The 27,082-nt window shown below is 60.1% G+C and overlaps 2 protein-coding genes across 5 annotated transcripts; one reads left to right on the forward strand and one right to left on the reverse strand.

Moving 5' to 3' along the window:
• The first annotated feature begins 76 nt into the window (after positions 1-76).
• On the forward strand, positions 77-15,915 carry CSRNP2 (cysteine and serine rich nuclear protein 2). 2 transcript variants are annotated; one of them, XM_031603270.2, is made up of 5 exons: positions 77-556; positions 6,583-6,807; positions 9,101-9,360; positions 12,203-12,499; positions 14,207-15,915. In XM_031603270.2, the coding sequence occupies exons 2-5, from the start codon at positions 6,657-6,659 to the stop codon at positions 14,930-14,932; spliced, it is 1,434 nt and encodes a 477-aa protein (XP_031459130.1). In that variant the 5' UTR covers positions 77-556; positions 6,583-6,656; the 3' UTR covers positions 14,933-15,915. The 2 variants fall into 2 exon arrangements, with proteins under 2 accessions (XP_031459130.1, XP_031459127.2); XM_031603267.2 differs by lacking the exon at positions 77-556 and adding an exon at positions 700-3,231.
• A 1,177-nt stretch (positions 15,916-17,092) lies between these two features.
• On the reverse strand, positions 17,093-26,647 carry LETMD1 (LETM1 domain containing 1). 3 transcript variants are annotated; one of them, XM_090128394.1, is made up of 9 exons: positions 25,477-26,647; positions 24,390-24,529; positions 23,182-23,297; positions 22,966-23,048; positions 22,080-22,247; positions 21,212-21,313; positions 19,011-19,163; positions 18,807-18,903; positions 17,093-18,063 (listed from the first exon to the last, which is right to left on the reverse strand). In XM_090128394.1, exons 1-9 carry the CDS (start codon positions 25,657-25,659, stop codon positions 17,993-17,995), a joined length of 1,113 nt encoding a protein of 370 aa, XP_089984520.1. In that variant the 5' UTR covers positions 25,660-26,647; the 3' UTR covers positions 17,093-17,992. The 3 variants fall into 3 exon arrangements, with proteins under 3 accessions (XP_089984520.1, XP_089984522.1, XP_089984521.1); XM_090128396.1 differs by having other exon boundaries at positions 22,966-23,040; positions 25,477-25,592; XM_090128395.1 differs by having other exon boundaries at positions 22,080-22,266; positions 25,477-25,592.
• Positions 26,648-27,082: the final 435 nt, after the last annotated feature.

Consider the following 27,082-nt stretch of genomic DNA (forward strand, 5'->3'; position numbering starts at 1 on the left):
AGCTGCGGGTGGGAACGGGGGGAGCAGCGGGCTGAGGATGGGGGGTGGGGGCGGTCACCCCTTGGTGCCTGCACGGAACGTGTCAGCCCGCTCATTCGTTAATTGATTGGTTAACGAGCTAAGCCGAGGGGAGGGCGCTGGTGGTCTGCAGGGCGCGGTGCGCTCTGCCCCGCATCTGTCCCATTATTTTCCCTTTAAGGCGCTTTTTGCCGCTCCCCGCCGCGTTAATCTCCGTCTAGACTCCGGCGGTGGCTCGGGCCTTCCTCCTCCTCCTCCTCCTCCTCCTCCTCCTCCCTCCCCTCCCCCACGTGCCCCGCGCCCACTTCCGCACTCCGTTTCCCATCACGCCCCGCTCGGACTCGCTTTCCCGACACCCCCCGCGAGCGAAGTGTGCGTGGGGAGGGGAGGAGGGGGGCGGGGCCTGCCGTCACGTGATTGGGGGGTATATAAGGCGCGGCCCCATTGTTGTCGGCAGACGGCGGCGGGGCGGTCCGCGCGGCCGCACTCGGGCTTCGAACCGGCGCCCCGGGCCGCCCCCCGCCCGCAGCGCCGAGCGGTGAGTGGGGAAATGGGGGGTGGGGGGCGGTGGGGCCGGGCCTGGGGGCTGCGGAGGGGGAGGGGGGGGCAGTGTGGGGCCGGGCCTGAGGGGGGGGGTCTGTAAGGGTCTATAGGGGGTCTATAGCGGATCTATAGGGGATCGATAGGGGGTCGGGGCCCTGGAGGTGGGAGTCCCTAGGGGGGTGGGGGGGGTCTATAGGGGATGGAGCTTTGAAGATGGAGGCCTGTGGGGGATAAGGAGCCTGGAAAATGGGAGCGTCTAGGGGCCATAGGAGGTCTGTAAGAGGTGAGGGCCTTAATGGTGGAGGGGTATTGGGGATGGGGGGGGGCTTATAGGGGTTGTAGGGGGCCTGTAGGGGATGGGGGGCCTGGAAAATGGGAGCCTATAGGTGGTCTGTAAGGTGAGGGCCTAAAAGATGGAGGGATATAGGGGGATGATGGCCTTGAAGATGGAAGGGTGTAATGGGGCCTATAGGGGATGCAGGAGGTCTGTAGGGGATTTGGGGCCTGGAGTATGGGAGCCTCTAGGGGCCATAGGAGGTCTGTAAGAGGTGAGGGCCTTAAAGGTGGAGGGGCATAAGGGATTGGGGGGGGTATTGGGGATGCAGGGGGCTTATAGGGGTTGTAGGGGGCATATAGGGGTTGGTGGGCCTGGAAAATGGGAGCCTCTAGGGGCCATAGGAAGTCTGTAAGAGGTGAGGGTCTTAAAGATGGAGGGATGTAAGGGGTGGGGGGATGATGGCCTTGAAGATGGAGGCCTATAGGGAGCGTAGGGGGCCCATAGGGGATGGGGGGCCTGGAGGATGGGAGTCTATAGGGGCTGTAGGAGGTCTGTAAGAGGGGGGGGCCGTGAGGATGGAGGGATGTAGGGGATGAAGGCCTTGAAGATGGAGGCCTGTAGGAGACGTGTAGGGTTGGGGTCTTGAGGATAGGGGGGCTATGGAGAATATAAGAAGCCTATAGGGTACATATGGGGGCTTACAGATAACATAGGAGACCTTAAATATGGGAGTGTGTAGGGGATGGGGGGGGTTCAGTTGGGAGGGGGTTAAAGAGGGAAAGATAGAAGCCATAAGAGGCCTGTGGGGTGGGGGGGTACGTACAGAGCCTATAGGGGCTAGAGGAGGTGATGGCCTTAAAGATGGGCACCTATAGGGGATGGGGGGCCCATGGCAGCAACAAGAGGCCTGTGGGGGGTGAGGGGCCTTGAAATGGGGGTCTGTGGGGGATGTAGGAGGCCTGTAGGTTGATGGGTGAGGGAGGTCTTTGAGGTGGCAGCTTATATGGGGCATAGGAGGACTGTAGGGGGATGGGGTCCTTAAAAATAGGAGCCTATAAGGGACGTGGGGGGGGGGGGGAGATGGAGGCCTGTGGGGCTGTAGGAGATCTTTAGGGGGTGGTAGTAGAGGTGGAAATATATAGGGGCAATAGGAGGTTTGTAGAGAGTATAGGGGGCCTTAAAAATGAAGGTCTGTAGGAAGCTGATAGGGGCTGCAGTGGGGGGGGTAAGGGGGGTCCTTAAGAATGGAAGCTTATAGGGGATGTGGGGGGGCCATGGGGGATGTAGGGGGCCTATAGGGAATGGGAGCCTTGCAGTTGGGAACCTGTAGGGGTTATGGGAGGCCTATAGGAAGTGTGGGGCCTGCAGGGGATATCAGAGGCTTGTGGGGGGGGGGGGGGTCTTAAAATGGGGTTCTGTGGGGAGATAGGAGGCCTATGGGGCTGTGGTAGCCATGCAGGGGATGGGAGCCTTGAAAGTGGGGTCTTTGGGGGTTATGGGGGGGGTCTCTAAGGGATGGGGGGGTGCTAACGATGGGGCTGTGTGGGGGCACCATGGCTGTTGGGGTGCCCATGGGGTGAGGGGTGACCCCAAAGAAGTGTCTCAGGTGGGAAGGGAACGGAGGAGACCCTGAGTGAGGGACAATCGGGGGGTGCCTCCTGGGGGGCGGGGGTCCTCGGGGGCCCTGCTGGGGGATGGGGATCCTGGTGGGGTCTGAGCTCTGACACGTTCTGAGATCATCCCCCCTACAGCCCCCCCACACTGCAGGGCCTGGTGTGACCCGCTGTGGGGGCACCTCCCCTTTTGCCCCCCCCATCTTTGCTCCTTCCTTCAGCCCCCTGTTTTTTGGGACCGCCATTTTGCTGCTATTGTTTTGGGCTCCCCTTCCTTTATTCTCCTTTTTGGGGGGCTCCCTTTTTGCTCCTCCTTCCTTTAGACCTCTGCTTTTTAGGACCCTGCCTCCTTTAGCATCCCCCCCTCCGTGCCCCCCACCTTCAGGGCTTCTCCATTTTGGGACCCCCTTCCATTTTGGGACCCCCTTCCATTTTGGGACCCCCTTCCATTTTGGGACCCCCTTCCATTTTGGGACCCCCTTCCATTTTGGGACCCCCTTCCATTTTGGGACCCCCTTCCATTTTGGGACCCCCTTCCTTTAGTCTCCAGCTTTTTAGGACCCCCTTCCATTTTGGGACCCCCTTCCTTTAGTCTCCAGCTTTTTAGGACCCCCTCCTTTTAGTCTCCAGCTTTTCAGGATCTCCTTGTTTTTTACCCCCAGCTTTTTAGGACCCTTTCCTTACTCCCCCCTGCTTTTTGGGGCTGCATGATCTCCCCACACCTGCCGGCAGCGCTGCAATTCGGGGCCAGGCTCCGCTGCTCATTGCAATGCATGTTGTGTAAGTACTGCTGCTGCTGTGTGAGCTGCAGCCCAGAACATCCACGGGGCTCAGCTGTAGGAACAGCAATCCCAAAAAAGGCAGCCCTGACCCCCAAGTAGGAATCTGCCCCGCTCAGCATCCTCCAGTGGTGCAGTTCTTAAATCCTCAGCTGTGAAGATAACAGGCGAATCCTGCAGGGTAGAGGAGCAGAGCTGTGTCCTGTAGCCCTATAAGTGGTCACCCCCTGCTTCTTTTCGCCTTATTTGTAGGATTTGGAGTTGCTGCTCGCTCTGTCTTTCCCCCCTTGCCTTCCCCAATAGCCCTGGGATGTTCTGCAGTGCTTTGGGGATCAGATCCCAAAACTCCCAGAGCTGCAGCAGCTGGAAGGGGCATCTTCAGGTCCTCATCCAGCCCTCCAGCACTTCCCAGTCTGCCCTAAACTGGAGAGCCCAGCACTGTGCCCGGTGTTCCAGATGGGGCCTCCCCAGTGCACAGCAGGGGTGGGGGGCACAGCCTGCCCTGCTGGCTCTGCTCTGTGCAGTGGCCCCCCAGGGAACCATTGGCCAGCAGGGCACACTGCTGGCTCATGGTCACCCTGTAGTCAACTCTTGATCAACCTGTTGGCCACCATTGGCAATCCTGGCTACCAAAGCACACTGCTGGCTCATGGTCACCATGTAGTCAACGACCGGTCAACTCTTGATCAACCTGTTGGCCACCATTGGCAATCCTGGCTACCAAAGCACACTGCTGGCTCATGGTCACCCTGTAGTCAACTCTTGATCAACCTGTTGGCCACCATTGGCAATCCTGGCCACCAGAGCACACGGCTGGCTCATGGTCACACTGTTGGGCAACTCTTGGTCAACCAGTTGGCCACCATTGGCCTTCTTGGCCGCTGCTAGCTTGTGGTCAGCTTTTGGTCAACCATTGGCCAACTGTTGGTTAACCAGGACACCACTGGTGTTCTTGGCCACCAGAGCACACTGCTGGCTCGTGGTCAACTATTGATCAACTGGCCAGCTTGGCCACGGAGACATAACTTCCAGCTCATGGTCAACCATTGGCCAACCACTGGTCAACCAGGCTATCATTGGTCTTCTTGGCCACCTGGACACACTGCTGGCTCATGGTCAGCCACTGACCAACTAGGACACCGCTTGCTTTCTTGGCCAATGGTGCACACTGCCGGCTTGCAGTCAGCAGAACAAACCCAGGCTCACCAAGCAGCTCTGCTGACAGGAGGGTGAGGTTTGGAGCCTCACATCACAGAATGGTTGGGTTGGAAGGGAGCTCAAGGATCACGAAGCTCCAACCCCACAAAGCCACCAACCTCCACGTTTCACAGCAGCCCAGGCTGCCCAGGGCCCCATCCAACCTGGCCTCCAACACCTCAGGGATGGACGGGGCATCCACAGCCTCTCTGGGCAGCTGTTCCAGCACCTCACCGCTCTCACAGCAAACAACTTCCCCTGACACCCAGCTGAAATCCGCCCTCCCTCAACTCCAGCCATTTCCCCTCGTCCTGCACTTCTCTCCCCTTCCCAAGAGCTGACTCCCCTCCTGTCTGCAGGCTCCCTTGAGGTGCTGAAGGCTGCAATGATTCACCCCGCAGCTTCTTTTCTGCAGGCTGAACGAGCCCAGCTCCCTCAGCCTGTCCTCATAGGGAGGTGCTGCAGCCCTGCTCATCTTCGTGGCTCCTCTGGCCCCTCTCCAGCAGCTCCCTGTCCTTCTTGTCCTGGGGGCTCCAGCCCTGGGGCCTCACGAGAGCAGAGCAGAGGGGGACAAACCTCCCTGTCCCTGCTGCCACCCCTCTGCTGATGGAGCCCAGGATCCCATTTGCTTCCCGAGCCACAAGGACACCCTGCTGGCTCGTGTTCAGCTTTTCACCCCCCAGGACCCCCAGGTCCTTCTCCCCAGGGCTCCACATAGAGCATCCCTCATCCTGCCAGCCCTGTTCCTGTGTCCCCTGCTCCTGTTCCCAAAGGCAGCTGCAGCCGCGCTGATGTGGAAGAAGGAATCTTTTCAGTTGAGCTCCTTTCAGTGCGGTTTAACAGAGGGAAGGAGGAGAATTACTGTCGGGTGGCAGCTTCTCGTGGAGCTCAGCGCTGAAAGCTGTGCTGCTTCAGAAGGAGAGGAACTGTTTTCCCTCTTTGATCCAATTCCCTCTCACTGAAAACAGAACAGAGCCTTCGGTGCCACCGGGGTTGATGCCACCAGCCCATCTCCCAGCTGAATTGTTCCTGCAGACCCAGGCACTGTTGCATTGCTGGCAGTGTTACACCTCAGTGCCTGGAATGCTTTCCCAAGCTCTCTCATTTTGGGAGCTTTCGCATTTTGGGAGAGGAGCTGCAGTCAGAGCGCGGTGCCAATTGTGCCCCCACCCCCCCCCGTGTCACACCTGGGTTGGAGGTGACAGCACGAGGAGGTGCACAGGGAGATGAGGGATGGACAGACGGATGGATGGATGGATGGAGGGTGAATGGGATGATGGAGGGATGGATGGACAGAAGGATGGATGAAGAATGGGGGGAGGGATAGATGGACAGGAGGATGGGGGGACAGATGGGCTGATGGAAGGATGGACAGAGAGGCAGATAATGGATGGACAGACGGATGGAGGGATGGACAGATGGATGACGGATGGAATGATGGAGGGATGGACAAATGGACAGGCGATGGGTGGACAGAAGGATGGATGAATGGGATGATGGAGGAACAGACGGGTGAATGTTGGACGGACAGAAGGGTGGAGGACTAGGATGATGGAGGGATGGACAGACAGACGGGTGATGGGTGGATGAATGGGATGATGGAGGGATGGACAGACAGACAGGTGATGGATGGATGAATAGGATGATGGAGGGATGGACAGACAGGGGGATGGATGGACAGAAGGGTGAATGGAGAGCGGGTGGGATGATGGAAGGGAGGACAGATGAACAGCTGATGGATGGACAGGAGGCTGAGAGCTGGAGGGGGTGGATGACGGACAGACAGACGGATGCTGACAGCTTTCCCCGGAGCCGTTTGTTCCGTTGCCATGAGAACCGGTGCGGCTGCGGCGACGGCACAAAGCGGAGCGGGGCTGAGCACCTCACCTTCAGCTCTGCCATCCCCCCCCTCCCCAAATCCCCCCAACCCAGCAGCATCCCTGCACCCCCCGGGCACAGCTGTGCTGGTGGGTGAGCAGTGCTGCGCTCTGAGGACATCCCACGCTTCCGCACTTTGGCGAAGGAGATGCGGAGAGCGGCGAGCTCGGCGGCTTTGCCCATCCCTGCACCGTGGGCCTGGCACTGCCAAGTGATGTTGCTCTGGGTAGGGGGCACCTCCGGACCCCCAGCACCACCACGGTCCCCCATCCCACAGGTCCCTGCTGACCCGAGTGGCCGTTCCCCCCCCCCCCCCCCACGCACCGCGTGCTGGAGCTCCATGCGATCCCGATGGATGCGATCGCGAGCGGCCGCCTCAAGAGGAAGTTTGAGGATGCAGACGTGGGATCCCCAGCGTCCAACTCGGATGATGAGATCTCCAACAGCGACAGCGCCGACAGCTGCGACAGCGTCAACCCCTCCAGCTCCAGCGGGTTCATCCGTGAGTGGGACGGGGACAGGGGTGGGTTATGGGGGTGGGGGTGGGGTGTTGGTTATGGGGATAGGGGCAGTGCCTTCATCCATGAGTGGGACGGGGACAGGGGTGGGTTATGGGGGTGGGGATGGGGTGGGGTTATGGGGGATGGGGTGTGGGGATGGGGATGGGATGTGGAGATGAGAATGGGGATGGGGACGGGGTGTGGAGATAGGGATGGGGTGTAGGTTATGGGTATGGGGTGTGGGGATGGGGATAGGGGCAGTGGCTTCATCCGTGAGTGGGACAGAGACAGAGATGGGTTATGGGGATGGGGATGGGATGTGGGGATGGGGATGGGGTGTGGGGATGAGGATGGGGTGTTGGTTATGGGGATGGGGGCACTGGCTTCATCCATGAGTGGGATGGGGACAGGGATGGGGATGGGGTGTGGGGATGGAGATGGGGTGTGGGGATGGGTTATGGGGATGGGGTCTGGGGAGGGGGATGAAGTCTGGAGATGGGGATGGGATGTGGGGATGGGGATGGGGATGGGGTGTGGAAATGGGGATGGGATGTGGGGATGGGGGTGGGGGTGGGGTGTGGAGATGGGGACGGGTTATGGGGATGAGGTTATGGGTATGGAGTGTGGGGATGGGGTGTGGGGATGAGGATGGGGTGTTGGTTATGGGGATGGGGGATGGGGGCACTGGCTTCATCCATGAGTGGGATGGGGACAGGGATGGGTTATGGGGATGCGGATGGGGTGTGGGTTATGGGGATGGGGTCTGGAGATGCAGATGGGGTGTGGGGATGGGGATGGGGATGGGATGTGGGGATGGGGATGGGGTGTGGAGATAGGGATGGGGTGTAGGTTATGGGTATGGGGTGTGGGGATGGAGTGTGGGTATGGGGGCAGTGGCTTCATCCGTGAGTGGGACGGGGACAGAGATGGGTTATGGGGATGGGAATGGGATGTGGGTTATGGGGATGGGGATGGGGAGGGGGATGGGGAGGGGGATGAGGTCTGGAGATGGGGATGGGATGTGGGGATGGGGTGTGGAGATGGGGTGTGGGGATGGGAATGGGGTGTGGATTATGAGGATGAGGGCAGTGGTTTCATCTGTGAGTGGGACGGGGACAGGGATGGGTTATGGGGATGGGGATGGGGTGTAGGTTATGGGGATGAGGTGTGGGGATGGGGATGGGGTCTGGAGATGGGGTGTGAGGATGGGAATGGGGATGGGGTGTGGAGATGAGAATGGGAATGGGGATGGGGTGTGGAGATAGGGATGGGGTGTGGGGATGGGGATGAGGTATGGGTTATGGGGATGGGGGCAGTGGTTTCATCCGTGAGTGGGATGGGGACAGGGATGGGTGATGGGGATGGGGATGGGGATGGGATGTGGGTTATGGGGATGGGGTGTGGAGATGGGGATGGGATGTGGGGATGGGGATGGGGTGTGGGTTATGGGGATGGGGCGTGGGGATTGGAATGGGGTGTGGGTTAAAGGGATGAAGGCAGTGGCTTCATCCATGAGTGGGATGGAGACAGGGATGGGTTATGGGGATGGGGGCAGTGGCTTCTTCCCTGAGTGTGGCACCTGGGAATGTGGACAGCAATCAGTGACAGAGTGAGGGGATGGAGTGTGGGGACTGAACAGTGACAGTGAGGGGACAAGAGTGGGGATGGGGACAGCAAAGAGTGGCAGAGTGAGGGGACTTGGGTGGGGACATGGGATAGGGATAAGACATGGGGACAGCAAATGGTGACGGAGAGGGGACAGGGTATAGGACAGGGTATAGGGACAAGAAAGAGTGTCAAAGTGAAGGGGACAGAGCATGGTGACAAAGTGTGGGGACAAGGATGGGGATGGAACGTGGAGACAGTGAACAGTGAGGGGACAGGACGTGGGACAGGAAATAGTGACAGCAAGGGGGCGGAGCATAGGGGATGGGGACAGACTAGGGGGACAAGGCATGGGGACAAGGATGGGGACAGACCCTGGCTGTGAGGTGGGCTGGCCTTGCTCACCCCCATGCACACCCCTCACAATTGCACGCATTCATCCTCAAACCAAAGTCCCGCTGGCACCTCCTCTACTGAAATACCTCATGATAACGGAATTAACGAGGCATTGCAATTAATGGGGTTTGTCCTGACAGTATCAGAAAGAAGCATGTAGCCCACGTGGGCACGGCTCAGTCACCGACGCGTGCTCAGGGCTGCAGCAAAGCTCCCTTCCACCCCAACCCGTTCCACCGGGAGGTGGTGGGGCTCCTGTTCCCATTCCCATTCCCTCATTCTCCCTCCTTGCAGCCACCTCCATCCTGAAGAGGCAGAAGCAGCTGCGCAGGAAGAATGTGCGCTTCGACCAGGTGACGGTGTATTACTTTGCCCGGCGCCAGGGCTTCACCAGCGTGCCCAGCCAGGGTGGCAGCTCACTTGGCATGGCCCCGCGGCACAACTCGGTGCGCAGCTACACGCTGTGCGAGTTTGCACAGGAGCAGGAGGTGAACCACCGTGAGATCCTGCGTGAGCACCTCAAGGAGGAGAAGCTGCACGCCAAGAAGATGAAGGTATGATCGGGCATCGCCCTTCCTGGAGTTTTGCTGCTTTGTGGTCAACCACTTGTCAACCGTTGGTCAACCACTTGTCAACCGTTGGTCAGCTGTTGGTCAGTGAGGACACCCTGCTGGCTCATGGTCAACTGTTAGTCAGCTGATTGTCCACTGTTTGTTGGTCAGCAGTTGGTCAACCATTTGTCAACTGTTGGTCAACCGTTGATCTGCTGTTGCTCAACAGTTGGTCAATGAGAACACGCTTCTGGTTCATGATCAACCACTTGTCAACCATTGGTCAACCACTTGTCAACCGTTGGTCAGCTGTTGGTCAGTGAGGACACCCTGCTGGCTTGTGGTCAACTGTTAGTCAGCTGATTGTCCACTGTTGGTCAACAGTTGGTCAACCACTTGTCAACCGTTGGTCAACCGTTGATCTGCTGTTGGTCAACAGTTGGTCAATGAGAACACGCTTCTGGTTCATGATCAACGACTTGTCAGCTGTAGGTCAACCACTTGTCAACCGTTGGTCAGCTGTTGGTAAGTGAGGACGCCCTGCTGGCTCGTGGTCAACTGTTAGTCAACTTACTGTCCACTGTTGGTCAACAGTTGGTCAACCACTTGTCAACTGTTGGTCAACCAGGGCACACTGTTGGCTCAATGTTGATCTGCTGTTGGTCAACCACTTGTCAACCGCTGGGCAACCGTTGATCTGCTGTTGGTCAACAGTTGGTCAATGAGAACACGCTTCTGGTTCATGATCAATCACTTGTCAGCTGTAGGTTAAGCACTTGTCAACCGTTGGTCAGCTGTTGGTCAGTGAGGACACCCTGCTGGCTTGTGGTCAACTGTTAGTCAACTTATTGTCCACTGTTGGTCAAGTTGGTCAGCCAGGGCACACTGTTGGCTCACCGTTGATCTGCTGTTGGTCATCCACTGGTCAACTGTTGGTCAACCAGGGCACACTGTTGGCTCAGTGTTGATCTGCTGTTGGCCAACCACTTGTCAACCGCTGGGCAACCGTTGATCTGCTGTTGGTCAACAGTTGGTCAATGAGAACACGCTTCTGGTTCATGATGAACCACTTGTCAACCATTGGTCAACCACTTGTCAACCGTTGGTCAGCTGTTGGTCAGTGAGGACGCCCTGCTGGCTCGTGGTCAACTGTTAGTCAACTTATTGTCCACTGTTGGTCAACAGTTGGTCAACCACTTGTCAACTGTTGGTCAACCAGGGCACACTGTTGGCTCAATGTTGATCTGCTGTTTGCCAACCACTTGTCAACCACTGGTCAACCGTTGATCTGCTGTTGGTCAACAGTTGGTCAATGAGAACACGCTTATGGTTCATGATCAACCACTTGTCAACCATTGGTCAACCACTTGTCAACCGTTGGTCAGCTGTTGGTCAGTGAGGACACCCTGCTGGCTCGTGGTCAGCTGTTAGGCAACTGATTGTCCACTGTTGGTCAGCAGTTGGTCAACCACTTGTCAACTGTTGGTCAACCAGGACATAGTCTTGGCTCACCGTTGATCTGCTGTTGGTCAACCACTTGTCAACCGTTGGTCAACCGTTGATCTGCTGTTGGTCAACAGTTGGTCAATGAGAACAGGCTTCTGGTTCATGATCAATCACTTGTCAGCTGTAGGTCAAGCACTTGTCAACCGTTGGTCAGCTGTTGGTCAGTGAGGACACCCTGCTGGCTTGTGGTCAACTGTTAGTCAACTGATTGTCCACTGTTGGTCAAGTTGGTCAACCAGGGCACACTGTTGGCTCACCGTTGATCTGCTGTTGGTCAAGCACTTGTCAACCGCTGGTCAACCATTGATCTGCTGTTGATCAACAGTTGGTCAATGAGAACACGCTTCTGGTTCATGATGAACCACTTGTCAACCATTGGTCAACCACTTGTCAACCGTTGGTCAGCTGTTGGTCAGTGACGACACCCTGCTGGCTCGTGGTCAGCTGTTAGTCAACTGATTGTCCACTGTTGGTCAACAGTTGGTCAACCACTTGTCAACCATTGGTCAGCTGTTCCTTAACCACTGGCCACCCAGACCACTGTTGGCCATCTTGGCCACCAGGGCACACTGCTGGCTCGTGGTCACCCTGGTCCTTCTCCACAGAGTTTCCCTTCCAAACTTCTCTGCTGGAAATTCCAGTCTGGAAGGTTGTGGTACCTGAGATCAAATCCCAGCTCAGCCCTTTTCCCATCCTGACCTCATTATGGGTTCCCTCAGGCATTGTCTGGGGTTGGGCTTCATTTAATGTGACTTGACCCTGGGATTAATCAGGCTGCTGCTGCCATGACAACATTTGGTGAAGAGATGCAGAGCCAACACTTCTTTTTTTAAGTGTTTTTGTTAAATTGAACTTCTTCTGCCACTTGAGCTGTCGATGGGGAGCCGCATTACGGATGGGGTGGTGATGGGGATCAGTCCCCACGTTTCTCACGGGGGTTCTTGCTGCTTCCCCCCTCCTTGAAACGTTTCCGTTGTGATTTCTAGCTTCATTCCGATCCCAAACCCTGCAGCTGCCTCTCAGCTCTCTCCAAGCCCCGATATTTTGGGAAGCAGTGACCTCCTTTCCTGGAGCTGTTTGCAGCACGGAGGGAAGGAGGCGAGGTGCCCTCCTCTGAACGCTGCAGCGTCGGTTTCCTGCCTTTATTCTAGACGTGGAGTCCCACAGGGACGGCGAGCTCCATCCCGCTGCGTCTGGGCTGGGTTGGGGTTGGACTGGGTGATCTCAGAGGTGTGTTCCAAACTTCTGTGATATGAGGGACCCCCGTGGAGTCCCCTTGCGCCGTACCGGGGCTCCGCAGCCTCCCAGCACCGCGCTGAGCGCCGTCCTGACCCCGCAGCTCACCAAAAACGGCACGGTGGAGTCGGAGGAGGCGGAAGGGCTGACGCTGGAGGACATCTCGGACGACGACATCGACGTGGAGAACGTGGAGGTGGACGACTACTTCTTCCTGCAGCCCCTGCCCACCAAGCAGCGGCGGGCGCTGCTCCGTGCCTCCGGCGTGCACCGCATCGACGCCGAGGAGAAGCAGGAGCTGCGCGCCATCCGCCTGTCGCGGGAGGAGTGCGGCTGTGACTGCCGCCTGTACTGCGACCCCGAGGCCTGCGCCTGCAGCCAGGCGGGCATCAAGTGCCAGGTGAGTGGCGAGAGACAGAGCGGAAGGGCTGGAAGGGACCTCCGGGGTCCAACGCCCAGAGAAGGGGCGCAGGACTGTGGCCAGGAAGGTTTGGATCTTTCCAGAAAGGAGCATCTGCTGGCCGTGTGCTGCGGTGCCCCCCGAGGAACCTTTGGCTTTCTTGGCCACCAGGGCACGCTGCTGGCTTGTGCAGCTGGCCAACTGGTACAGCATGGGCCTTCTTGGCTGTGAAGGCACGCTACTGGCTTGTGGTCAGTTGTTGGACAACCAGGATGCCATTGGCCTTCTTGGCCACCAGGACACGCTGCTGGCTCGTGGTCACTCTGTGGCCAACCAGTACAGCACTGGTGTTCTTGGCCATGAGGGCACACTGATGGCTTGTGGGCAACTGGAGGGCAGATTTCAGCTGGGTGTCAGGGGAAGTTGTTTGCTGTGAGAGCGGTGAGGTGCTGGAACAGCTGCCCAGAGAGGCTGTGGATGCCCCGTCCATCCCTGAGGTGTTGGAGGCCAGGTTGGATGGGGCCCTGGGCAGCCTGGGCTGCTGTGAAACGTGGAGGTTGGTGGCCCTGCATGTGGCAGGGGGTTGGAGCTTCCTGATCCTTGAGCTCCCTTCCAATCCAACCATTCTGTGATTCTGTGAACTGTTGGCCAACCAGAAATCCATTGGCGTTTTTGGCCCCTGGGGTACACTTGCTGGTTCATGGTCAACCATTGGCCAACCAGTAGACCACTGGTGTTCTTGGCCACGAGTGCACACTGATGGCTTAGAGTCAACCATTGGTCAACCACTGATCACCCACTGGCCAAGCAGGATACCATCGGTGTTCTTGGCCACCAGGGCGCACCGCAGGCTCACGATCAACTTTTGCTCAATCTGTTGGCCACCATTGGCCATCTTGGCCAGCAGGACACACTGCTGGCTCATGGTCACCCTGTTGGCCTCTGAGACCTTCTTGGAGCAGTCCTTGAGAGCAGCCCTGCAGAAAAGGACCTGGGGGTCCTGGGGGGTGAAAAGCTGAACACGAGCCAGCAGGGTGTCCTTGCGGCTCGGGAAGCAAATGGGATCCTGGGCTCCATCAGCAGAGGGGTGGCAGCAGGGACAGGGAGGTGATTGTCCCCCTCTGCTCTGCTCTCGTGAGGCCCCAGGGCTGGAGCCCCCAGGACAAGAAGGACAGGGAGCTGCTGGAGAGGGGCCAGAGGAGCCACGAAGATGAGCAGGGCTGCAGCACCTCCCTATGAGGACAGGCTGAGGGAGCTGGGCTTGTTCAGCCTGCAGAAAAGAAGCTGCGGGGTGAATCATTGCAGCCTTCAGCACCTCAAGGGAGCCTGCAGACAGGAGGGGAGTCAGCTCTTGGGAAGGGGAGAGAAGTGCAGGACGAGGGGAAATGGCTGGAGTTGAGGGAGGGCGGATTTCAGCTGGATGTCAGGGGAAGTTGTTTGCTGTGAGAGCGGTGAGGTGCTGGAACAGCTGCCCAGAGAGGCTGTGATGCCCCGTCCATCCCTGAGGTGTTGGAGGCCAGGTTGGATGGGGCCCTGGGCAGCCTGGGCTGCTGTGAAACGTGGAGGTTGGTGGCTTTGTGGGGTTGGAGCTTCGTGATCCTTGAGCTCCCTTCCAACCCAACCATTCTGTGATTCTGGAGCTCCTTTTCCACTCGTGGTGCCGCGTCGGGCTGGCGGCAGAGCAGCCTTTCCTCGCTGTGCCCACAGGTGGACCGCATGTCCTTCCCCTGCGGCTGCTCGCGGGACGGCTGCGGGAACATGGCCGGCCGCATCGAGTTCAACCCCATCCGCGTGCGGACTCACTACCTCCACACCATCATGAAGCTGGAGCTGGAGAACAAGCGGCAAAGCGCGCGGCCCGGCGACGAGGAGCTGCAGGGTTCGGGCAGCTCGTGGCCCCCCGGCGCGCAGCCCCCCGAAACGCAGGACTTCCAGGAGTTCATGGCCGAAAACGAGACGGCCGTCATGCACCTGCAGACCGCCGAGGAGTTGGAGAGGCTGAAGGCTGAGGAAGACTCCAGCGGCGGCTCCGGCGTGGAGAGCGTCGGCGTCTGCATCCTGGAGGAGCCGCTGGCCGTGCCGGAGGCGCTGTGCCCGGGGTTGGCGGCACCCATCCTCATCCAAGCGCAGCTGCCGCCGGGATCCTCCGTGCTTTGCTTCGCCGACGGCGCCGAGCAGCCCGCAGCCGCGCAGCCCTACTTGAACGCCGCTCCGCTGCTGTATTACCAGGTGGAGCCGCGCTCCGTGCTGAGCCCCAAGGGCGAGAACGGCGCTGAGGAGCGACCGAAGGACACCGCGACCGCCCCCACGGTGCCCTGCGGCCGAGCTGCCCCCGCCCCGAGCAAAGGGGAGGGGGCGAAGGGCGCGGGGATGGAGGGCGCGCAGAGCTGCGCTGCTCCGCTCGGCCCTGAGGAGCCCCCCCAGGGGGTGTGAGCCCCCCCAGCCCTTATTTATTGAGGATATTCCGCGGCGCAGCGCTGCCCCGAGGCATTGAGTGGGGAGGGGGGAAGGGAGAGGAGCGGGGGCAGTTTGTACAGATGGTGGCACACGGAGCGCCAAGGGGACAGACGGACAGACACACAGACACGGAGCCCACGGGCTGCAGTCCTGCTTGGGGCACCGAGAGACGGACAGACACACGGACAGCGTGGGCCGTGTCCCCGCAGAGCCGCTTGGGGCACCCTGTGCTCATCAGTGCCCGCTTCTCCCCGCTGCCCAGCCGGGGCCCCTCCTCCTTTTTGCCTCGGACGCAGAAGAAGACTTCGGGTTGGTGGTTTTTTGGTTTTGTTTTTTTTTTAATTATTCTTTTTTAACGTGCTGAATGTTTACGGGGCCGCACCGCAGCCCAGCGCCCCTCCCCACCAGGGATCCCCACAGCCGCTCGTTGCACAGAGAGGGGTGAGAACAGACACGGACGCTCCTGGCCCCACTCCCACCCCCTTCGGTCGCCGCTTTTACCCCTAGGACACACATCTGTCCGTCCGTCCATCCCAGGACTGCTGCCCTGCCCTGCGGTCCCAGCGCTGGAGTTTCGGGCTCTGCCATCCTCCCCCCCAAAGCTGAGACCCCCAGAGACGGGACTGGGACCAACTCGGCACAGCAGCGCTTTCACCCTCGGCTTCGTTTTGCTTCCACGCTCCGTTGCTGAAGGGCTCCGACCCACCGAGGGGCTGCGCTGGGGCAGCGGCCGCCCGGTGCCACCCAGCACCGCTTTGTCCCCACGCTTTGGTCCCCGTCAGAGCTCTAAACGTTCCCCCTTCCCCCCCCCTCTGCTCTGTGCCCCCCCGGGCGCAGTGGGTGCTCCGCCTGTCCCACGCACACCGCCGGCGGTTTTCATTTCTATTCCACTGTGAATCCAAAGCTGTGTTGGGTCCTCCCTATTATTATTATTATGTTTGTTTGTTTGGTTTTTTTTAACGGTTTTGTTTTGTTTCTTTGTGTTTTTTTTTCCCCTCATGGTGAGAATGCTGTATTTAAAAAGAGAATATTTAAAGAGTAACAAATAAAAGGAAGGCTCCGAGCCGCAGCGGCGATGGGAGGCGCAGCCGGGGAGGGGATGGGGTCACCGCCCTCAGCCACAAACACGTGGGGCCGTGCTGGAAGCCTTTAATGAAACGCAGCAGAATGGGGTGGGGTGGGAGATGGGGGTGGGGATGGGATGAGGTTGGAGACGGGGTTGGAGACGGGGGTGAATTGGAGACGGGGTTGGAGACGGGGTTGGAGATGGGGATGGGGATGGGGTTGGGGATGGGGATGGGGTTGGAGACGGGGATGGGGTTGGAGACGGGGATAGGATGGGATGGGGTTGGAGACGGGGATGGGGATGGGATGGGATTGGAGATGGAGACGGGATGGGGTTGGAGACGGGGATGGGGTTGGAGACGGGGATAGGATGGGATGGGGTTGGAGACGGGGATGGGGATGGGGTTGGGGTTGGAGACGGGGATGGGATGGGGTTGGAGACAGGGATGGGGATGGGATGGGATTGGAGATGGAGACGGGATGGGGTTGGAGACGGGGATGGGGTTGGGGTTGGAGATGAGGATGGAGACGGGGATAGGATAGGATGGGATGGGGTTGGAGATGGGGATGGGGTTGGAGTTGGAGATGGGGATGGGATGGGGTTGGAGATGGGGATGGGATGGGGTTGGGGATGGGGATGGGGAGCGCTCCGGAGGTGGTGTCACAACAGGCTGAGCCCACACTGCTGCTCCACTCCTTCCAGAGGAGCACGGAGCTTAACGAGGCACAGCTTAATGACAGAGGGGCAGAACTCAGTGCTTACACGAAACTCAACGTCATGGCATCAAAACTCAACTACACCAACACGGAACTCGGTGACGGACGCAGAACTGGATGGTGACTCAAAACTCAATGACCCCAATGCAGAACTCAGTGACCCCAACAGAAAAGTCTACTATGGAAAACTTGATGACATTAAGTCAAAACTCAATGACCCCAATGCAGAACTTGATGGCACCGATACAGAACTCAATGACATCAACTCAAAGCTCAACACCAACGCAGAACTCAATGACATCAGGTCAAAGCCCAGTAACACCAATGCAAAACTCAATGAAACTAATGCAGAACTCAATAACACCAACGGAGAAGTCAATTAATTAATTAAGCAGAACTTGATGACAGCAAGTCAAATCTCGATGACAGTCACGCAGACCTCAATGACATCGGGTCAAAACTCAATGACTGCAACGCAGAACTCAATGGCACCAATGCAAAACCCAATGATAGCAAGGCAAAACTCAACGACGCCGACGCAGAACTCAACGACAGCACGGCAGAATTGATGACATCAAACTCAATGCTCACGTAGGGCTGAACGAGTCAAAATTCAATGACATCAACGCAGAACTCGATGACATCACGTCAGAACTCAGCAACACCCAAAGAACTCGATGACAGCACCACAGAACTCAGTGGTTAATGCAGAACGCAGTGCCATCAAGTCAAAACTCGATGACATCGCATGAAAACTCAACAGCAACGCAGAACTCGATGACATCACATCAAAACCCAATGACACCAACGCAGAACTCAGTGACACCAGCACAGAACTCAGTGACACCAGCACAGAACTCAGTGACACCAGCGCTCAGTGGGCTCCGCATCCCGAATGGGGACATTTGTGCGTCCCCCCCACCGCAGTGGGGCACAGGGAAGGGGTGACCCCGCGGATCCCACGTGGAGCGGAGCACAGGGACCCCTCCCCAATCCAACCCGACACGCAGAGCTGAGCTGAGTCCCTTTTGGGGGGGTTGTAGGGTAGGGGGACACCTGTTCCCCCCCCATATATACATATAAAGTGCTACAGTGGCCACGGGGGAATGGACAGAGCCGCAGTGGCATCGCCCTGATAGGACAAAGAGCTGACATTCACCACTCTTCAGTGCCTCCTGCCCTGCTCCTGCAGACCCCCCCCCAGGGGTGGGGGGCACAGAGCACACGGTGCCACAGCAAAGGGATCAGCGGTGCTCATTTCTTCGCTCCTGCGTAGTTGAGGGACAGCAGCACCATGCTGTTGGCCAGCAGGGACGCCTCAGAGGCTGCAATGGGAGAGAGGGAGGTGGAGGCTGAGGGGGGTCCTGTGCCCCCCCCATTGAGCCCCTCGGGTCTGTTTGGTTTCCCCTTGTGTTGGGGGGGGCTCAGTCTGTACCCACAGGGATCCCCCCCCTCTGAGTGGGTGGGTGGGGGGGACAAAGGCTGAATTCCATGGGATGACTGGGATGGGAGGGTCCTGAAAGATCTTAGAACCACAGGATGGTTGGGTTGGAAGGGTCCTTAAAGACCCCAAAACCATAGATAGGGTTGGAAGGGTCCTGAAAGGTCCCAAAACCATAAATAGGGTTGGAAGGGTGCTGAAAGGTCCCAAAACCATAGATAGGGTTGGAAGGGTCCTGAAAGGTCCCAAAGCCATAGATAGGGTTGGAAGGGTCCTGAAAGATCAGAAAGCCATGGGATGGTTGGGTTGGGAGGACCCTGAAAGATCACAGAACCACAGGGTGATTGAGTTGGAAGGGTCCTGAAAGATCACAGAAGCAGGGGATGGTTGGGATGGAAGGGTCCTCACAGCCCCCCCTCCAGTCCCAACTCCCACCCTGGGCTGCTCCCACCTCCCCAGCAGCCACCCTGGGCCCCATTCACGGCCCTGAGCCCCTCCAGGGCTGGGGCACCCCCACCTCCCCACGCAGCAGTGCTGGGACTCACTGCCTCCACACACACAACGCCCTCCCCTTCTCCCCCCACCCCCTGGTGGCACAGGGTCGCCCCCCATCCCCCCCCCACCCACCTTGCAGCACGCAGGACAGCCTCAGCCACTGCTCCAGCCACGCTCTGCACTGCGCCGCGCTCAGCTGCGCGGGGTTCAGCCCCCGCAGGTAGCAGGCCTGCAGAGCACCAAGGGTGGGGGGGAGCTCAGCACCCAAAATTCACAACTGCGGGACGGGGGAGGAGGCCGGGACCCCCGCCAACCCCCAGCAGGGGGGTCTCTCACCGCTCTGAGCTCCTCCTCAGACAGCTGTGCCAGGCCCAGGCGTGCCAGCGCGCGGTCCAGGTGCCGGATCTCCAGGAGGTGGGAACGCAGGCGGCGCCGCACCAGGACAGCGGGCAGCAGGGGAGTCAGGAACAGCACACGGCTCAGCGCCCGCTGCGGGATGGCACGGCGTGGGGACGGGCACCGGGCATGGCGGGGGGGGAATGGGACACGGGGCGTGGCAGGGGGGGGATGTGGGGCATGGAGAGGGGCGCAGGGACTGAATGAGACAGGAGGCATGGCATGGGGTGGTACATGGGATGGGACACGGGGCATGGCATGGAGCAGGGACTGACTGGGACGTGGGGCATGGCAGGGGGTGGGGATGGAATGGGACACAGAGCATGGCATGGAATGGGACATGGCATGGAATGGGACACAGAGCATGGCATGGAGCGGGGATGTGGGGCATGGAGAGGGGCACAGGGACTGACTGAGACAGGGCATGGCATGGGATGGGGATGGACAGGAACACAGAGCATGGCATGGAATGGGAATGTGGGGCATAGAGAGGGCACAGGGACTGACTGAGACAGGGGGCATGGCATGGAGTGGGGATGGAATGGGACACAGAGCATGGCATGGAATGGGACATGGCATGGAATGGGACACCGTGGCATGGAGCAGGGACTGACTGGGACACGGGGCATGGCATGGAGTGGGGATGTGGGGCATGGAGAGGGGCACAGGGACTGACTGAGACAGGGGGCATGGGGTGGGGATGGAATGGGACACAGCACAGCATGGAGCAGGGACTGACTGAGACTTGGGGCATGGCACGGACTAAGGATGGAATGGGACACAGAGCATGGCATGGAGCAGGGACTGAATGGGACACAGCATGGCATGGAGTAGGGATGTGGGGCATGGAGAGGGGCATAGGACACGGCATGGAGCAGGGACTGACTGAGATGTGGGGCATGGCATGGGGTGGGGATGGAATGGGACACAGAGCATGGCATGGAATGGGGCATGGCATGGCATGGAGCAGGGACTGACTGGGACACGGGGCATGGCATGGAGTAGGGATGTGGGGCATGGAGAGGGGTACAGGACATGGCATGGGATGGGGATGGAATGGGACACGGGGTGTGACTTGGAATGGGACACAGAGCATGGCATGGAATGGGACTGACTGGGACATGGGGCATGGCATGGAGTGGGGATGTGGGGCATGGAGAGGGGCACAGGACGGACATGGCATGGAGCAGGGACTGACTGGGACATGGGGCATGGCACAGAGTGGGGATAGAACTGGACAGGGAATGGCACAGAGTGAGGCATGGAGCAGGACATGGGGCATGGCACGGGGTGGGGATGGAATGGGACATGGCACAGCACAGAGTGGGGCATGGAGCAGGACATGGGATGGAACGTGGGGCACGGCACTCAGAGGGGCATGGAAAGGGGCACAGGGCATGCAATGGGGCACAGAGAGGGACATGGGGCTTGGCATGGAGCAGGACACGGGATGGGACATTGCATGGCACAGGGAGGGACACAGAGCACGGAATGGGGACACGGTGTGGGGCACGAGGTGGGAGATGGGGCATGGCATGGAGCGGGGATGTGGGGCACAGGGAGGGGCATGGAATGAGGCACAGAGCAGGACGTGGAGTGGGACATGGGATGGGGCACAGTGGGACACTGGAGCACAGCATGGATGGGGATGGACTGGGACATGGGGCATGGCACAGGGCGGGTCACAGGGCATAGACTGGGACACGGAGTGGGACATGGGGCATGGCACAGAGGGGCACGGAGTGGGGCACAGAGCTGGGCACGGGGTGGGGACAGAATGAGACATGGGGCACAGAGAGGGACATGGAGTGGAACATGGGATGGCGCACAGGGCATGGAATGGGGCACACAGTGGGACATGGGTCATGGAAAGGAATAGGGCATGGGGCATGGCATGGAGTCGGGCACAGGGCATGGAATAGGGCACAATATGGGGCATGGGGGTGAGACATGGGCCACGGAATGGAGTGGGACATGGGATGGGGCACAGAGCATGGCACAGAGTGCACAGAGAGGGACATGGGATGGGGCACGGAGCACAGACTGGGGCACGGGGTGGCGGTGGAATGAGATGCAGGGCATGGATTGGGGCACGGAGAAGGGAAGGCAGTGGGGCACGGTGTGGGGCACACAGCACTCACCAGGTGGGCTGCCCGCAGCTCCCCCAGGCGCAGGGCCGGACCTGAGAACAGCGACTGCACAGCACAGAGCTCAGCCACGAGGGGATGGCGGCCGCGCTGCACCTGCGCAGCACCAGGAGGTCAGCAGTGCCACAACGGGAGGGGTGGGGTGGGGGATGGGGTGGGGTGGGGTGGGGATGGAGGCAGGATGGGGATCAATAATGGGATGGGGGTGGGATGAGCATGGGGGTCAGGATAGGGATGGAGTAGGATGGGAACTGATAATGGGATGGGAATGGGGCTGGGGATGAGATTGGGATGGGGATAGGAGATAGGATGAGGATGGAGAAAGGGATGAAAAGGGGATGGAAGTGGGATGTGGACTGGTAATGGCATGGGGAAAAGGATGGGGCATGGAGGATGGGCCGTGGAAATGGGATGGGGGCCGTGGAGATGGGATGGGATGGGTGTGGGGTGGGGATTGATAATGAGACAAGGATGAGGAAGGGGATGGAGGTGGGGAGGGGGTGGAAGTGGGATGTGGGTGGGGAAGGGGAGAGGGAAGGTGATGGAGGTGGAATGGGGATGGGATGGAAATGAGGGTGGGAATGGGCTGAGGATGAGAATTGATAACGGGACAGGAATGGGGAAAGGGATGGGAACGGGATGAAAGTAGGGAATGATAATGGGGAAGGGATGGGAACAGGGATGGGAACAGGGATGGGAACAGGGATGGGAACAGGGATGGGAACAGGGATGGGAACAGGGATGGGAACAGGGATGGGATGTGGAGGGGGATTGATAATAGGACGGGGAGGGATGGAAATGAGGGTGGGGATGGGACGGGCTGGGGGTGGGGGTGGGATGCAGAACGGGGTGCAGACCCCACCTCGACGCAGAGCTCCCGCAGGCGGTGCTGCAGCCGTTGCTGAGGCAGGGACTGCACAGCCGTGTCCAGGCAGCTGAGCACAGCAGGGTAGGCAGCACGGCGGGCGCTGTGGTTCTCCTCACTGAACTCCTGCTGCTGCTGCGGCGTCCAGAAGTGGCGGATGAGGAGCTGCCGTGGGAAGAAGTACCTGAGGGGGGGGGAGGAGGGGGGCAGGAGGGGCAGGGGGAGTCGGGGGCGGGTTGCAGGAGGGGCACAAGAGGGGTGGGGGGAGCAGGGAGGGGTACGGGAGGGATACAGTAAGGGGTAGGGGGGACACAGGAGGGGCACAGGGGAGGGAAGGAGGGCACAGGATGGACAGGAGGGGACATGGGGGTCACAGGATGGACAAGAGGGGACACAGCACGGACAGGAAGGGACATGGGGAATGGGGAGGGGCACAGCACGGACAGGAGGGGCACAGCACAGACAGGAGGGGGCACAGCACAGACAGGAGGGGGCACAGCACAGACAGGAGGGGAGCAGGAGAAACACAGCATGGACAGGAGGGGCACAGGAGAGGCAGGAGGAGCATGGGGGGGCAGTGGGAACACAGCATGGACAGGAGGGGCACAGGAGGGGGTACAGAGATCACAGAAGAAGCAGGGAGGGGCACAAGAGGGGCATGGAGGACACAGGGGGCAGTGAGGGGGCACAGGAGGGGCACAGGGGGGCCCATTAAACTCTCTGGTTGTAATTACAGCTCCAGAACCAATTGTCCACAATTGGAAGGAGCGCCGTCAGCACACAGATCCTGAGGAGGGGGGAAGAGGAGGGGGGGACCAGTTTGGATGCTCCTGGTAGAGGAGTGGGGGGGAGAAGGCAGAGGGGGTTGAGAGACACAACTCACATCAGCAGCAGGACCAGGAAGTTGGCGAAGGGCGGAATGGCGATGAGAGCGACGGGGACGGCCTTGAGGACATCCCTGCGGAACTGCAGAGTGCCATCAGAGGGACACAAACCAACAGGAATCCAAGCTGCCCCCCCCCCAACACACACACAGACACCACAACACCCAAGGACCCCCCCCCCCCCTCCCCTCCCAGCCCCCTGGAGCAGCACTCACCTGCCGCAGCCGCTCCATGTCCCTGTAGTTCAGCTGTGCTGCGCTCAGCCCCTCGCGGGACATCGCCTGTCGGATCCGTCGCACCTCCCTGGCGTCGGCCAGCAGCAACTCGACACCTGAGAGACACACATGGCACCAGCACAGCCCCCTCCCCTCAGAGCAATGCAGAGCTGGGGGTCTCGGAGCCCCCTCCACTCAGAACAACCAAAACCTGGGGGTCTGGGGAGGCCCAACTGATACCTGGGGTTCTGGAAGGGGTCCACATGCAACACCTGCAGGTCTCAGCCAATAATTTGGGGTTCACATCTGGTCCCTTGGGGGTCTGGTGGGGCATAACCAATACCTGGGGGTCTCAGAGCCCCCTCCCCTCGGAGCAATGCATATCTGGGGTCTGGGGAGGCCTAACTGATACCTGGGGTTCTGGAAGGGGTCCACACGCAATACCTGCAGCTCTCAGCCAATAATTTGGGGTCCATTTCTCATAGCTGGGGGTGTCTGGTGGGGTCTAACCAATACCTGGGGGGACCTAGCTGACACCTAGGGGTCTCAGAGCCCCCTCCCCTCAGAGCAATGCATAGCTGGAGGTCTCAGAGCCTCCTCCACTCAGAACAACCAAAACCTGGGGGTCTGGGGAGGCCCAACTGATACCTGGGGTTCTGGAAGGGGTCCACATGCAACACCTGCAGGTCTCAGCCAATAATTTGGGTTCCACAACTGGTCCCTTGGGGGTCTGGTGGGGCATAACCAATACCTGGGGTTCTCAGAGCCCCCTCCCCTCAGAGCAACAGATACCCGGGGGTCTCAGAGCCCCCTCCACTCAGAACAACCAAAACCTGGGGGTCTGGGGAGGCACAACTGATACCTGGGGTTCTGGACACGGTCCACACGCAATACCTGCAGCTCTCAGCCAATAACTGGGGGGTCCTCATTTCATATCTGGGGGGTGTGGTGGGGCCTAACTAATACCTGGGGGGCCGAGCTGACACCTGGGAGTCTCAAAGCCCCCTCCCCTCAGAGCAATGGATATCTGGGGGTCTGGAGGGGGTCCACATGCAATACCTGCAGGACTCAGTGAATAACTGAGGGTCCACATCTGGTACCTGGGGGGTCTGGTGGGGTCTAACCAATACCAGGGGGGGGTCTAGCTGACACCTGGGAATCTCAGAGCCCCCTCCCCTCGAAGCCCCCTCCCCACAAAGCATCGTTACCTGTGGTGAAGGCAGAGTGCAGAGCGTAGAGGCGGGGGAAGCTGCGCTGCAGGAAACGTTCGTAGCGGCTGCGGAGCCACCGAGCGCCCAGAGCCCAGCGGGAGCTCGCCTTGGTGGGCAGGGAGAGCACCGGGGGCGGCCTGAGGGGGAAGGGGGGGGGTTAATGAAGTCAATTAGGTGTTTATTAATGAGGTTTCTCAGCTCTGCTTTTTCCAAGGAGGGTCGCGGTCTGATATTCAGGATTATGGAGAGATGTGTGAATTGCAAATGGGGTCCCAGGGGGTCTGCAGCTAGGGGCTGGGAAGGCATAACCAATCCTGAGGGGCTGGGGGGGGGGTCCTAACTGATATCTGAGGGTCTGGGGGGGTCCACATGCAATACCTGCAGCTCTCAGCCAATAACTGGGGCTCCACATCTGGTACCTGGGGGGTCTGGTGGGGCATAACCAATACGTGGGGGGGCCTAGCTGATACCTGGGGGTCTGAGGGGCAACGCCTGGAGGTCTCACCAATTACTGGGGGGGTCTACATCTGGTATTTGGGGGGGCACAACTGAACCTGGGGGTCTGAGGGGGGTCGGTGGCCAATATCTGGAGGCCTAAGCCAATACTCAGGGGTCCACATCTGGTACTTGGGGGGCCTGGGAGGTGTTAAGGGGATCCACAGGCATAACTGGAGATCTACATCTGGTACGTGGGGGGTCTGAGGGGGGTCCGCAGCCCCCGCCTGGAGATCTCAGCCGATACTGGGGGTCTGGGGGGAGGTTTGTCCATGGCTTCTACCCAAGAGCTCCGTGCCTGGGGCAGCGGGTCTGGGGGACCGCAGGGCCGTTACTTGGGGTCTGGGGGGGTCTATGGATAACAGCACTGTGGCGCTGAGGGCCGGGGGCGGCACCGGGAGCGCGCGCGGCGGCCCACGACCACCGGAGGAGGGGGAGGAGATCTCAGAGGGCCCCACAACCGCGCCGGGGATCCCCGTGGGCTGCGGGCCCGACAACCGCGGGGCTCCACGATCGGCACCGGCGCTCCGGGGGAAACCCAACGCCCCGCATCCGACCCCGCGGCCACCCCCGGCCCGGCCCCGCTCACCTGAGCGCCGCCAGGAGGGGAGGAGCGGAACCCCACAGCCGCACCGCCCCGCAGCGGCCCGCCCTGCACAGCGCCATCTTGGCGGCGGCGGGGGAGGGGGCACGTGACCGGAAAAGGAAACGGTTGTGTTGCGGTCACGTGAAAGAGGGCGGAAGCGGCGCCGGAAGACGTGGCGGGCGCCATCTTGGAATGGAGCCCCGAACGGAGCGGCTGTTCCGAGCGGGGCTCCCGGCGGAGCGCGGCCTCATCCCCCGCCAGGAGTGGATCAGCGCTGCGCGGAGCCCCGCTCTCCTTTTCTCCCCGGGGCTCTCAGCCCATCTCCACCAGGAGGGGCTCCCAGCACCTCCCAGTCTGCCCCAAACTGGGGAGAGAGCCTAGCACCGGGCCCAGCGCTCCGGATGGGGCTCCCAGCACAGAGCGGGGAGCTGCTCCCTGCCTGCTGGCTGTGCTCCGTGCGGTGCCCCACAGGGAGCCTTCGGCCAGCGGGGCGCAGTGCTGCCTCGTGGGCTGTGCTCAGCCACTGGCCAACTGCTGGTCAGTCACCGGTCAGCCTGTGGTCAGCCATTGGCCAACCGGGTCACCATTGGCCAGTTTGGCCACGAGGGCACGCTGCTGGCTCACAAACACCCTGTGCTCAACCCTTGGTCAACTCTTGGTCACCATTGGTTCACCAGCTCACACTGCTGGCTCATTGCCCCCTTCTTGACCAACCATCGACCAACCAGGACCCTGCTGGCCCTCTTGGTCACCAGCTCACACTGCTGGCTCATTGTCACCCTCTTGACCAACCATTGGCCAACCAAGACCCTGTTTGACCCTCTTGGTTGCCAGCTCACACTGCGGGCTCATTGTCACCCTTTTGGTCAACCATTGGCCAACCAGGACCCTGCTGGCCCTTTTGGTCACCAGCTCACACTGCTGGCTCATTGTCACCCTTTTAGCCAACCATTGACCAACCAGGACCCCTATTGGCCCTCTTGGCCACGAAGACACATTGTCACCCCCTTGCTCAACCATTGGCCAATGGAAACCCCATTGTCCACCTTGGCCGCCAGGTGACACTGCTGGCTCATGGCGAACCGCTGACCACCAGCAGTCAGCCGCGACGCCGTGATGCTTTAATCCACCACGACGCACCGTTGCCCCATGACCTCCTCCTCCACCAGCCACCCCTGACCCCCCCACCCCCCCTCCAGCCCCACCCTGCCCCACACCGCGGCTCCCCGCCCGATGCCAACCCCGTCCAGCACATGGGGACGGTCACGCACTCCGCTCCCCATACGTGCCCGCCGCCTGCGGGCGGGCGTTCAGCTCTCCTTTATCAAACGGCACCGCGGCTTTTCGGCCCGTCCCGGAGCCGAGGGTTATCAGCCCCACAGCCGTAGGGTTCAGGTCGCCGATAGCCGCCCCATTGATCCCGATAAGGCATTATCAGCGCCGCGTGCAGCGGTGCCCGTTTGGGGTAATCGGGGGAACGGTGCGGAGGAGCAGAGTCCAGACCCCGCGCTAATTACGGCTGCACTGTTAATGAGGACGGCCGCGATAAGGGGCCGGGAGCCATCGGGACGCACATCAAAGCCGTTCGGGGGGCGGCAGGTGGCCCCGT

This window comes from Phasianus colchicus, chromosome 33 (genome assembly GCF_987193195.1).
Source record: "Phasianus colchicus chromosome 33, bPhaCol1.hap1.1, whole genome shotgun sequence".
Taxonomy (NCBI): domain Eukaryota; kingdom Metazoa; phylum Chordata; class Aves; order Galliformes; family Phasianidae; genus Phasianus; species Phasianus colchicus.